Source organism: Crocodylus porosus, unplaced genomic scaffold (genome assembly GCF_001723895.1).
Source record: "Crocodylus porosus isolate Cpor-Errol unplaced genomic scaffold, CroPor_comp1, whole genome shotgun sequence".
Classification (NCBI taxonomy): Eukaryota; Metazoa; Chordata; order Crocodylia; family Crocodylidae; genus Crocodylus; species Crocodylus porosus.
In genome coordinates this window covers 4,345,057-4,359,228 of record NW_017728938.1, presented here as the reverse complement: position 1 = coordinate 4,359,228, position 14,172 = coordinate 4,345,057, and the positions used below count along the sequence as shown (strand labels likewise).

The 14,172-nt window shown below is 43.9% G+C and overlaps 1 protein-coding gene across 2 annotated transcripts in view; it reads left to right on the top strand.

Annotated features, from left to right (window-relative positions):
• DCAF1 (DDB1 and CUL4 associated factor 1) overlaps positions 1-14,172 on the top strand; it is a 97,204-nt gene that overhangs the window by 9,089 nt on the left and 73,943 nt on the right. Inside the window, exons 3-5 of one of the 2 annotated variants that reach the window (XM_019547484.1) lie at positions 6,285-6,361; positions 8,891-8,964; positions 9,978-10,091. In XM_019547484.1, the coding sequence (XP_019403029.1) occupies positions 6,285-6,361; positions 8,891-8,964; positions 9,978-10,091 (265 nt within the window). Of the gene's footprint in view, positions 1-6,284; positions 6,362-8,890; positions 8,965-9,977; positions 10,104-14,172 lie in introns of both variants that reach the window. The other variant, XM_019547483.1, reaches the window with a different exon arrangement.

The following is a 14,172-nucleotide window of genomic DNA, read 5'->3' as shown; positions in this document are numbered from 1 at the left end:
GGAGCGTGCTCCATCCACTCCATGCATTGACCTGGTATTGTAGTGCTTCCAGGACCGGTGCAAAAAAAACAGAGAAAAAAAAAAAGTCTGTATCATATTGCTTCTTGGTCTTTTAGCTCAGATCCATTATAGTACCTGTTCTGGCAGGGGAGATGCTGTGATCACTGATCACAAAGCCAAGATCATTTTAAATGTCATTGTGTAGTTAAGGGTGGAGACTTGTCCAATGTACTAATGTCAGGCCCTCCTGTAAGAGTTTACTATAGCCTCCTAGTAGGTAAATCTTGGCTACATGCTTTATTTTTATGGAGATGGGGGGATTTTTCCCTAGCTTGCTCCTTTGGCCTTTTGGCTGAGAGCAGGTAAGATTTGGGGGCATGCAAACTCTAAGGCCTCTGGGCTTGGGGCCTGCATGTCGGATGCCTGCCATGAACTTGGCAGTATCTGAAGCCCTAGGCTTGAAGTCTGGGAGGGGGGATACTTGCTGGTGGTATTACCACTTGGGCTTAATGATTGAGCTCTGCTTAGTCAATAAAATCCAGAACTGATTTGACAACTTTGGCTTGAGATTGCCGGGGAGTGGGGGGGGGCAGAGTTTGTACCATACTTACCTGGCAGGAGAGATGCCATGATGATGCTTTCTGCCCATGTGGCTTTATATACCTGGAAAGGGAGATCCCCTTCTTCTTAGCCTTTAATGACTCGGTGTAATTGAGGGTAGAGACCTGTCCGTTGCACTGTAGGTAGGCACCCCATGAGAATCTACTGTAGCCTGCCAGTGGGAGGATCTCAGCTGCACAATTCATGGTGATGGTGGATTGCTTTTGGGCTTTCTCTCTAGGTTGCTCCTTCAGCCTGTTGGTTAAGGGCGAGTGAGACTAGGAGGCATCTGAACTCCAAGACCTCTGGGCTTGGGGCTTGTACATAGAATGCCTGCCATGGATTTGGGTTTGTCTAAAGCCCCAGACTGATGTGTCTGGGAGGTAGGATACTTGCTGGTGGTAGCACCACACAGACTTGAATGATTGAGCTCTGCTTATTCAAAATTTGGAACTTAATTCAGAGCTGATTTGGCCCTGGAAACAACATTTTATTTAAAAAGTAAAAGTTTTTACTACATATACTTAGGTTCCCAAGTGCTGCTGAAAAGTGTGTTTATGGAGTTCCTGTGCTAAAACTTGTACCAGTTCCAAAAAAAAAAAAAGGCTAATATGCATCAACTCTGGATGAGCTAAGTGCAGGGGTATTTCAGGCAAATTGCTACAGCCATGTTTAATTTCAAGGTAATTGTTTTCAAATTTGTGCCTCACTTTGATGTGCAGGATCTGACAATAAAGAGAGAGTTAAGAATCTGCTAGGGGGAAGCAGACAGCAAAGGGGCTAGCTGACCCAACAGATTTATTTTCCCTGTTATAGCAGTGGTAGGGGACAAATACAAGGCAAGTCTTCAATGATTAGATTCTGTACCTGAAAAATTATAAGGTATCCAGGTTGTAGCCGTATTGGTCTAGAGGCAAAAGGAACCAGAACTTGTGGTAGAAGTGATGCCTTTTATTAGGACAACTAGATTGATTGATTGATTTTTCAAAAATCTAGTTGGTCTAATAAGAGAGAGCACCTCTGTCAGAAGTTCTGGAAAATTATAACACATTTATAAATTTTCTATACATAGAATCTAATTATTGGGGATCATCTTGTAATCAGGGTCAATTTGAGTTAATATGATAATAAAGCCTCGTTTAAAGTGGTTAATTAAAAGAAGCTTATTCCATATGATTGCTGTTGTAAAACCTCTTTATAGTACTTGTACTCAGGTTATATGAAATAATGAGAAGCATTGTCACAAGATAAATTTTGGGGAGTAGAGAGGAGGTTTTAATGCCGCTCGCTGGTTAAGTCCAAAACAAAGTTTATTAAAGTGCAGTTTTTTTTATGATGGGATCCTTTAATGAACAGGGAGTTGATGGTTCCTTTGAAGAAGATGGTCATGTGTTGCATGAGAAAATGCTCTTTCCCTGGGCTTGACCAGCCAGCTGTCCATTGTGAGGAAGCTGGGATGTGGAAAGTAGAAGGAAGAACTGGTGGTAGTAGCTCTGCTTATCCAATGTTAGAGAGTTTCCAGGGCCAGAGGAAAGAGATGTGAAGTGTCTTCTCCATGACGTTCATCAAAAATAGTGTAAAAACATAGAAGACAGCTTTTAGATGGTACTGTTGTCATCCCCAAGCACCTAAAAATATAAGTTTGGCTTCCCAAATTGCAAGATATTTAAGGCAGTACATTCTAGTTGTATTTTAAGTTTATCTTCTAATTTCTGAGACTTTAGGATAAGCTCATGTCAAGTTTTCAAGGTTTTTCCCAGTAACCCTATAGAGCTAGAAATTTACTCCTTATTTAAAATGAAAGCTGTGATCGCTTGCTTTCAAAAGCTGGTGTTTTAAATATCCAGAAACGTCTGATAAAATTGTAGAAATTGGCAACAGTAGGTTAGATAGTATTTGTCTTTGCCATAGAAGGTCTTGTCAGAGAATATTTAGTCATCCAGCTGTTCTAGTAACCAGCTTGAAACACTAGGGAAAGTTCCATCTTCCAGAACAGTTTTGCTTTCTTACCACTCCTCTGCTCTGAAACTGTCCTTTATCTTTGAGCCCTGCATGATCAGTGTCAAAGTAAGCTGTTAACCTCAGGAACATACCCCCGGTCCTTACTTCTAGGATTCTGCATGGTACGCTGATTGTGCTTGCATGGATAATGGGGCAAAAGCGTCATCAATACTACCTACCAGTTATGTTTGTAATATTTTTGAAGTATTGGGTTCTGATGATCATGATGTTGAGTCAACATATTTGTCACTTAAAGACAACTGGAATGTACCTCAAAGAGCACTTCCAGACTGTAGATAACCTGTATTAACTCCCTTTGAGGCAACTTTGCTGATGGCCTAACAGACTTAACCCAATCCATGAACATTTGGTCCTTTTGACAAGGTTACCTCAGTTAGTCTTTGAATGCCAAGCCTTTTTAGCTTTAGTGCAGGTGACAGGCCTCATTTTAAGGCATTTGGTAAGAGGGTGCACTAGAGGGACCTAGTGATTGCTGAATTAATATTGCTTCAGGTAGCAGTAAAAGTCCCAGTCTTATGAAGTGTAGTTTGATCTAGTCTGCTTTGAGAAGAAGTGCCTTAGACTGACATAAGTCTAGGTTTAAGAGAGTCTTCATGAGCGATACTGATTGTGCTCAGTATATTTTAAGATGGAATGATGCTCTTGCATATTGTTCTGGACCTTAAAACAGGAAGTTGTGGTTGTATTTGTTAGTGAGCACTTCCTTCCTCTTTGAGAGTTGAAGCAGAGGAAAACTTTTTCTGGTTGGTGGAGGGCTGAGGTCCAGAGAACGTAGTGATGAATTAGGGTATACCAAAGTTAATGCCAGTTGAATAGTAGTAGAACTAAATGACGGTAAATTGTCGTGATCACAATATCTGATAAGCTACATATAAAGCTTCCAGTAAGCTAGTGCTCTGGGCCCATGTATTCTAGAATATCAGAAGGTACAAGCATAGCTAAAAAAGCTGCTTAGAGGTCAAAGTCAACTGGCCACAAATATCAAGGATACCAACAGGTGAGAAGCTGCAACTTGAAATGATGCTGTACCAACATCTGTTCAAAGTCCAAGTATAGCTCATGTACCAATCCTGTACATACAATGGGCCATTTTCTCAGTTCCCTTACCTATAGGTATCTTGGGATGGCCAGTGGTTCCACACTACTCCCTTGACTGATTGCTATTATTTGCTGGAATGGGGCATGCATTGGTGAAGTAGTTGAGTATAGCTAAACTCCATAATCCTACAATGATCTTGGGTCACTGGAAAGACCTCTGTGACACCCAGTATTGTCAATGGGCAGCTTCAGGACTGCTTTTACTTACACACATCTTGTTCCCTACATGAAGGTTCTCTTACCACACCCTACTACAGGTGGGATAATTTTAGATCATGTGCAGATGATGATCTGTCACAGTGCCTTTTTAAATGTATGTAGTGCAGTACCAAGGAAAGCACAAGGATGCATTATAGAGAAAACAAAGGAGAGAAGGAGGCTGGCTTTACCTTTACATAAAGAATGTATGTTTAGTCTGCACTATAAGAGTCCGGATGACTGGAAAAATACCAAGTAAGTCAAGGAAGCTGGGCAATTGAAAGGAAATTATTTGTCTGGCCTTTTGCTGTCACCTGTTAAGCTAAATGTTTGGCAAGGGGAACTTTTAATGATTCATCTTTTTGACTCCTTGAGTTAAAGGCTGACAGTGCCACTAATCTAAAAATAGATTAAATTTGATTCTTTAAAAATGTCCTCTAAACAAAGTGGAGAGAAGACTAAGTGCTTATGTTCATTTTTCCTCTTAAAATATCTTATTTTTTGGAGTATGGTTCTGGATTAGACAAAAAAACTTTTTTTCAGGCCACCTTTTAGCATTTTAAAGAGTCAAGAAAGAAAAAAACTTTCTTCTTTGCATTTCAGTTTTAAAAGTTATTGCTTTTTATTTTTCATTGGCTAAGTGATTGCACCTGGTCCTCTCAAAAGCATCATCAATAATCCATACCCATATTCATAGTTTCTGCTCTGGGAGCACTCAGGTTTTGACTGGCATGTAATTTATCTGTTCACCTAAGCAAGACTGATGAGGACACTTCTGAGTCCCTGTTTGTCTGGTTTTGTTTGATGTTGAAGGTTCTACTTGCCACCCAGAAAGACCTAAGTAGTCCAGGTTATAGCTCCTGGGATCACTTCTGTTTTGCTTTTGTGCATACACCCTTCAGCTATTAATTCCCAAGGAAAAAAAAATGGAAGCTGGTAATAAGGAGTCCTTTAGAAAGAGGTTCTTTAGGATGCAACTTGTCAACAGTCCTCCAGAGTATAAATTGGGCAACATTTTACAGGGACATGTAGTTTGTATCTTTTCAGATTCGGGCTGATTCATAGGAAATACCAGAACCCTACAGAAGCACAATCTTGTGAAATCCGTCAGTGACACAACAAGGGTCCCTGCTCTTTACTCTTCAGGCATAACACTTTTGTAAAGTATGCCCAAATATTGTCATCTTTGCCCTATAAGTAAATCAGTGCGGTTTGTGGCAAGGGAAATACAGCAAGCACCTTCACTTTTTACAGGTCTTCCCTGGTAGCCTCTGATATACACTGAAAAACAACAATAGAATTCTGTAGCATTCTAGAGAAATTCTCAGAAAAAGACAAGTTTGTGTATTTCTCCAGGATTTCTTACACCTGTTTAGCTGACCGATTGTTAATTTTGGGATTTCTCCTATAGCTTCAGGATCACTTGTCAGCTGAGGGGAATGAACAGTAAAACAACAACACTTACAGTTGTCCAGCTGATGTAGTTAGTTTTATAATCTGATGTGGATGGGTTTGCTCAAGTTAGCCTTCTCCTCTGCACCCTCCCCCCACCTTTAATACGCCAGTTCTTAACCTTAAATGGCTCGACAATTAGGCAGGGACAGAGCATGGCTAAATTGCTCACAGCAGGACTGGGCAGCCCCATGTAATACTTATCTTTTCTTTCCTCCTTATAGATAGGCGAGAAATCCTTTTTTCCCTTCCCCCATCACTCTTCCAATTAAAATAACCTAATATAAAAAACCCAAAGATGTAGTGGTTTGTCCCTGTGTCAAATAGGCAAAAAGTGATCAGAAATGCTCTACAGGGTACTTGGAGAGGAGTTCCTGGTGCAACTTTTTTTTTAGTCCAACTGCTTTGAAGCATGGGAGTGGATTTTTCTCAGCTTGAGATCTGCAGAAGTAACTGGCCTGTCTGCTGTATGTATCTGAAAGAATTTGTATTCTGAGGTATTATGAGGTTGCTGATTGGATGGGTTTTCTCTTCCCACCCTTATCTTATGCATAGAATTAAAGGGGTTCAGTGACATGCACTGCTTCTTTTAGATGAGGAGAATGTGCTTTTCATCCATTGTTTCCCTTTGCTAAATTGCAGCAGTTAGGCTAAATCGTTCTGATGCGCAATCCTATTATCTAAACACTTGATACATGGTCATTATTTTCAGAGAGGAAGGGACAAGTGTCTTGTCTTGCTCTTAAGATTTTCTAACCTGAAATCTTCTGATGTCACAGAATGTGATTTGAATGAGAATTGATAGTTTGTTTTATTTTGACGGTAGGTTTTTTTTGTTATTTTTATTGAACTGTCTGTTGGGATAGGAGTTAACATGCATTTGGCACATGTCAACTTTTTTTTCACTCTTTTAGAATGTCTGAGTTGATTGAGAAGGAGACTGAAGAATACCGCAAGGGGGATCCTGACCCGTTTGATGACAGACATCCGGGTGAGGCGTAGTGAACGTGTTTTCCAGATTGCTTGTACTGTGCTCTGTTTCAAAAGATAACTGGTCATTCACATTTTTAAAAAAATAGCTTCAGTCCTTCCACTGCTAATTGAGTCTTGGCATCACTGTTGCTTGTGATAATCTTGTCTTAAAGTTTGTGATCCAGCATTTCTGACTTGTCTATAACAGTTTGAGCTTCTAAGTAGAATTTTGAAGGGCTTCTTCAGAGATGGCGGTGGGCAATGTAGATGTCTGCCTTGGTCTCCAGTTGGTAAAAGAAGTTGGAAATTGCAGTCTACAGATCTTGCTGATCCTCTAGTGCAGGGGTAGGCAATGTTTTTTTGGTCAGAGTGCTGGAAACCCTCACAGTGCCTACCTTGGAGGGTGCCGGAGTGCTGGCATGCCAGGAAAACAAAATGAAGGCAGGGAGTACATGGCAAGATGCCCTTGTGTGTGCCTCGTACCCCCCAGCCCGGTCTCCCAGCTGGCAGCAGCTACCTGGAGCTGGGCCCAACTGCAGCTGGGAGGCTGCAGGAAGCTGTGCCAGGCTTTGGAGCCCTGGCATCAGCTGTGTACTGGTGCATGCCCCTGCGCTTCGGAGTGGGCAGTGGGGGAAGGGCCTGAGGAAGCGCAACCCTGGTCTCTCCCCGGTTCCCGGCATGGAGATAGTGACTGGGCTCCGGAGCCCAGAGCAATTGTTTGTAGCCAGCCTGGGCTCTGCGCAGCTGTGCTGGACTCCACAGCTCTGGCAGCGACTGCATGGTACCTTGGGCCAGGCTGTGCTGCACTGCTGCCCTGTTTGGAGCCTCCTGACTGCAGTCGGCTCTGGCTCTGGGTAGCTGCTGCCAGCCGCAGAGCCCAAGCTGCTCCCAGCAGGAAGCTGGGAAGCTGCAAGCCCTGCTAGGAGCAGCCTGGGCTCCAGCAGCTACTCAGAGCTTGGGCTGGCCGTGGCGTGCTGAGCAAAATGGCCTTGCGGGCCGTGCTCGGCACGTGAGCCGGGGGTTGCTGACATTTATACTACATGTATAAATGTAGATGATTTCTCCCATAATTCTTTTGTTTGAGACTGATCCTGTTACCTGGGGAATCCCACAACAGTTTTGATATAATACAGCAAGAGCTTTACTCTTCATTTTGCTGGTTAAATAAGCAGAGATCCTGCTCTTCTCTGATTTAAAAAAAAAAAAAAAAATCCCTGTTTTTTTCCGTGATTAAAATGAAATGCCACTATACATATAGGTATCAATTGAACACAATGTTTTATTGATATATTTACAATTTTAAAGTAATTTGGAAGCCTACTAGTGCCTCAATCATTATAGTAAAATACATTTTAAATACCTGTATATTTTGGCGTTTAATTTTGTTTCTTTATCATGGAAAATCAGAGCTCCCCCAGCCCCCTTTGCTCACTAGGATACGGAACCAGCTGCAGCTGTCCCCACCCCTGCCTTGTGGCACTGAGCGGTCCTGATATGCTGGTGTGCTGCCCATGCTTTCGCCCCTTGTTCCCAAGCCATAGCTACCCCAGTACTGCCAGTGCCCCTCACTCCCAACCTGCAGCTCCCTTAGCTCTTCCAGTGCCCCTCACTCCTGACCTGTGTCCTTCTGGACCTGCTGGTTCCTCTGCACTTCCAATCCACAGGTCCCTGGCCCTGCCAGTTCCCCTCTCACCCCCTGGTCTTAGCCCCAGTGTGTGAGGAGGGGGGTGGGTGGAGCAGGGGGTATGTGAACACGGGTAACTTGCTGGGGTTATAGGTGGTCAGTGGGGGGTGGGGCACGTGCCCCCTCAGATTTCTGTGCCCACAATGGGGTGCAGGGCTGTAGCTGGGCCAGACTAACTCAGGGCATCAGCTGCCTCCACAACCCAGCAGGTGGGACCCAGTGGGGGAAGAAGCGCTGTGCTGCCATGGCTGCCAAGGTGAGTTGTGACAGTGGCTGCAGCGTGCAGTTGTGCCCCCTGCTGCTGCTGGGCAGGCAGGAGCGCTTCACCTTGGCAGCTGCAGTGGTACAGCACTCCCTCCCATGCTAGGTCCCGCCCACTAGGTAGCTGAGGCAACTCCTGCCTGGAGCTGGTCCAGTCTGGTTGCAGCCTCTTGCAGGCACAGAAATCTGGGGGGCTTTGTGCATTATCTGCGCTCTTCCACCCTACTCTCCACATGTTGCATGTGCCCTGCCCACCATCATAGACTTACCTGGAGGGAGCTGTGGGAGCTGCTCTCTACTACACTGCCTGGCTGCCATGTGCATGTGTGTATGGGCACGTGCATGTGGCGCCCCCTGCCTCCTGCTCCTCACAGCCCCTTGCAAGCTGGAATTCTGCCAGCCTGCAAGGGGAAACCCACCATTTCTTGGGTTTTTCCCTTTTAAAAGAGAACCCAGGTTTTTCTGCAGCAAACAGAAAACCCCGATCCCTGATGATAAATCGATAAGAGTTTGGGAAATTAATATATCCTGTCATTGTAATACTTGGTTAACTTAAATACAGGACACTTGAATGATTGGCTGAACTCCTTTGTTCCTTATCAGGTCGAGCAGATCCGGAGTGTATGCTGGGTCACTTGCTGAGAATACTTTTCAAAAATGATGACTTCATGAATGCGGTGGGTTTATCCTGAAAACTGTAATTGATGATACTTAACTGTTTCTTTTAATGGTTTAATGGCATTGTTCTTGTTATCTACACAGTTATGGTTTGCTTCTTAGCTTCAGTCTATGCTATTGTTATGCTAACATAAAGAAGATTTCTTTTAAACATCAGTGTTAAAATTGGGTTAAATATGGCTTGCCTGTCATTGTTGAAATGGCAGGAGGGGAGATTTGTCATTGAAAACCATCATAGTTCCCCAAAAGCTTATTAATAAAAAATGGGGTTATGTCTGGTGATAATTAGCCAGGCAAACAGTGGAAACAGTCTTTAATACCAGTGTAAAACCATGCCATGCAATAATTATAACTGTAGCCTTTGCTTGTGGATGCTTTTAAATATTGAACTGTCTTTAGGAGCTGGGTGAGTAATAAGAACTGAGCAGTGGGTGAGAGCCAGAAGTTGCTGGCTATTTTCCTGCACTTCCTAATATTAAATTATGCTTATCAGTCATGACTGGGTTGTATTGTATTAGGCCCCATATAAAAATATTTTAATACGCAGACCCTACCAACTGCTTGAATTTCCTTGCCCTAGACTAAATGGCGGCCAAAGAAGGATGCAATTAAATAAGCTTTTGGTTTTTTTTTTCTATTGAATTTTTAAAAGAAATCTCCAATTGTTTTCTGTCTCTGCAAGTTCCTATTAATTAACTGACTGGATCAGTAAAAGTCTGTTAAAGATGGGCATTCTGTCAGTGGAGGTATTTAGAGGAGTTTATTTTTCTGACAATGAAGTGTCTTGCTTCCACATCTTTTCTGATGCATCAGGGGAAAGGTCACCAGGCAGTTGGCTGTGCTCTGTAAGGTGTAGGCCAAGAGCTTACTTGCTGACATGACTACTGGTATCTTCTCCTTTAGTTCTGTGCTCTATGATTTTGTGAAAATCCATATGATTTTTGCTGACCTGTACAGTTTTGAGGCAGAATTAAATTTCTGACTAATTTTGTTCTTGATCATTTTCCCCAAGCTCGTGAATGCTTATGTTATGACAAGCAGGGAGCCCCCATTAAACACTGCTGCTTGTCGTCTCCTTCTGGACATCATGCCAGGACTGGAAACTGCTGTCGTATTTCAGGAAAAGGTATTGTATGTAGTAAGTTGAAATTATATGCTTGGTTATGTTCTAACACCTGGTTGTATTCTAACACCTCCCGTTCTTGTTTTGGACAAGTCTCTGTAAACAGAAGAGAAGTCTCATTTCTGCAGTACCACTTTATTCAGCTTTATTAATAATTTAATAAATAATTAAATTTAATATTAATAATTTTTTTAGTATTACTTACCTGAAACCCAGCTGTTTAGGTATGATGAAAATTGACTTGTCTACCTCTGTAACAGAGGAACAAGAACCAAAAAAAGTCTGCCTTGAGGAAGCTTTGCAGCCCTGATGTTTTGGATATACATTTTTTGTAGATCTGAACAGGGATCAGCAGCATTCATAACAATTTTAAGTTTTGAAAACTGAGATTAATGGGGCAGTAACACTACTGTATTTAGGTAGTGACCAACTTGCTGCATAGTGGGCACTTTTTCCAGACGGTCAAAAATTCACATTTTTACTTGAATTGTTTTGAAAATTACAGTGCCTCCTCAGGATCTGTGGTCCTGTTCATGATTCCATCTGAGGTGATTTGAACAAGGGGTTCTTGAGGGACAGCCCTCTGGGGTGGAAAAATAAAACAAAAATGAAAAACTGACCTCAGCATTTTATGGTTCATTTGAGAAGTTATGGCTACCTCATTCTGCACAAATTTGTACATACTTTCTGCTCAGATGTCAAGCTCCATTTTTGTTCTTCATAAAATTCATGTTGTATTAAGCCTGCATATAACTTGAATTTTAGGAAAAACAGCTTTTTCCCTAAGCATGAAATATAAATTACAACTGAAGTCCTTGAACTGCCATCACCCTTAAAAAGTTGCACAGAGGACTCAAATTCCAAGAAAAGACTTGAGGGGTTAGGTGCCCTAAAAATACTAAAATAATAGCCTCCTCTGTACCAATCATAGATTCATAGAAGTAGGGTTGGAAGGGACCTTGTACCCCCCTGCCCTAGGCAGGAGAGAGAGACTGGGCTCAAATGACCCTAGCCCGGTAGACATCAAGCCTCCTCTTAAAGACCCCCAAGGTAGGAGCCATCACCATTTCCCTTGGAAGTTGGTTCCAGATCCTAGCCGCCCTGACTGTGAAGTAGTGCCTTTGGATGTCTAGTCTAAACCTACTCTCTAACAATTTGTGGCCGTTATTCCTTGTTACCCCAAGGGGGCACTAGGGGGAACAGGGTCTCTCCCAAACCCTGCTGGTCCCCCCTGGTGAGTTTATAGATGGCCACCAGGTTCCTCCTCAGCCTTCTTTCGTGGAGGCTGAACAGGTTAAGGTCTCATAGCTTCTCTTCGTTGGGTCTATCCTACTGTCCCCAGATCATGTGGGTGGCCCCCCCCAGACCCTCTCATTGCTGTCCACATCCCTCCTGAAGTGCGGCGCCCAGAATTGAACACAGTATTCCAGCTGCAGCCTGACCAGTGTCACATAGAGGGGGAGGATCACCTCCTTGGCCCTGCTCGAGATGCATCTTGTGGATGCATGACAAAGTATGGTTAACCCTACTGATCGTGACCTCTTATTGTTGGCCCATGTTCATCTTGGAGTCACTAATGACTCCAAGATCTCTTTCTGTTATGCTCTCAAGAAGGGATTTTCCCAGCTTAGAAGTGTGTTGCTTGTTCCCACTGCCCAAGTGCAGCACCCTGCACTTGTCAGTATTGAAACCCATCCTATTTTCAGTAGCCCACCCCTGTTAGCTGTCCAGGTCCTGCTGTAATCTGACCCTCCCTACTAGCATGCCCACCTCACCCCAAATCTTGGTATCATCAGCAAATTTAAACAGGCTGCTTTTTGCCCTGTTGTCCAAGTCACTAATAAAGAAATTGAACAGTGTGGGCCCAGGGACTGAGCCCTGAGGGACTCCACTGCCCACATCCCTCCAGGTCGAAAAAGCCCTGTCCACCACTACCCTCTGAGTATGATCCTTCAGCCAATTTGCAATCCATCTGACTGTGTAGGTATCAGTGCCACAGTCACCTAGTTTTTTGATGAGAATGGGGTGGGAGATGGTGTCAAAGGCCTTGCTGAAGTCCAGAAAGACTACATCCACTACAACACCTGCGTCCAATGCATTTGTGACCTAATTGTAGAAGGCAGTCAGGTTGGTCTGACAGGACCTGGGCCTAATGAAATGGGCTGCCATGACAGATGTGCTCCTTGATCTTCTCAAAGTTTCCCCTGGATTGAAGTAAGACTAATGGGCCTATAGTTGCCTGTGTCCTCCCTCTTCCCCTTTTTGAAGATGGGGACCACATTGGCTTTCCTCCAGTCATCTGGCACCTGGCCAGAGCACCACGAGTGCTCGTAAAGCCATGCCAGGGGCCTTGCAATAACCCCTGCCAATTCCCTCAATACCCTGGAGTGGAGAGCATCTGGACCTGCTGATTTGAACGTGTCCAGCCCCCACAAAGGCTCTCTAACCCAGTCCTCCCCAACCTTAGTCCTGGCAGCATTTCTTCCAAGTCCGTCTGGAATCCTGGTCGGGGAGTCCTGGTCCCTGCACAGGAAAATGGTGGCAAAGAATTTGTTAAAGCCGTCTGCTTTCTCCTCTGGTGCAACCACCAGATTGCCAAGCATATCCTGCAGGGGCCCCACGTTACCTGGTGCCTGCTTCATTCTCCCTATATATTTAAAAAAGGACTTTTTGCTACCTTTTGATCCTTGACGCTAGCCCTTGCTCCATATCTGCCTTAGCTTTTCTAACAGCTCCCTACAGACCCAAGTGGTGGAGGTATACTTCTCTTTGGTGATAGCCCCTCCCTTCCACCGGGTGTACGCCTCCTTTTTGGCAGTTAGGCATTCACAAATGCCCTTGGTGAGCCGGGGGCCTTTTGGGCACTGTTGCTCCCCTTGCTTCTTGTTGGGATTGTCACCCCTTGGACTCTGAGTATTGTCTCCTTAGGGAATGACCGCTCATCTTGGGCACTGAGTTCCCCTAGTCTTGAGTTCCCCAGCGCCTCTCCCACTAATCTCCTCAGTTCGTTGAAGTTGGCCCTCTTAAAGTCTAGGGCTGCTGCCTTGCTGCAGGCCCTTGGCACCCTGCGCTGGATGGTGAATTCCAGCAAATCATAGCTTTGCCCAAGTCTCACCATATTGTCTTCAACCTAAAATTTCATGTTGATACATAGCAAGATGTATTTATACCTTTAAGTGCAAGTATCAGCTTGCATTTGACTTCTATCAAAACACAAATCAGCTGAATGTACCTTGCTTACACTTTGGGAAAAATAAAATGCATCTTTTAAATTGTACTATCTGACTTCTTTAGTTTAGTACTTGAAATGTTCAGGATCACCAGTCTTCTCCAAATAATTTTTTTAAGCAATGAACTGTATATGTATTAAAGCCTGAAATAGAAAACTTATGCACTGTTGAAATGTGTCCATCTCTTCATGGTTCCCTGCCTGCTCACTCTGGAGGCTGTTTCCTGAGTCTGCATGAAGTGTCCAAGACCTGGGGATAACTTCAAGGGTCTCTCCTCGCTGAAGTTAGCCAGAGATCTGGAAGCCTCAACTTGACAGATGACTCTTAAGGCTTTTGAGTCCTTAGCTTCAAGATGGAGGAGCAGGCCAGGGAGATCCCTAGGGTAGTGGTGCGATTGTGGCCACTCCCCATCCAGTCTGATAAAGCTACCTCAGTGCCATCATGATGGAGCAGATAACTCTGCATAGCATCCTTAAGAGTCAGTGTTTGGCCTTGAAGGGTACCACAGAGTCATCTGCTCTGTACAACAGTAACTGATAGTTTCACTTATTGGCTGAACCTGCATTTGAATACAGTATGATTTTTTTTTTAATGGATCTTTTTAAGGAAAAATGTTGACTTACAATTAGGGGTGCTCTGATAGAGATTTTTGGGGTCAATACTGATATCTGATTTTTAAGAAGGCATATTGGCAGATACTGATCTGATTTCTGGTATAGTGTGGCAAGCTTTCTCCAGCTGGTAAGTTCATTGTGGTGGAAGGGGAGGGAAGTGGGGGGTGTTGGTGGGGAGATCAACCCCTTCCACCACTTGGGGAGGGGGAGGGGGCAGGGGTAGGCGCTGCCCAGCTGGAG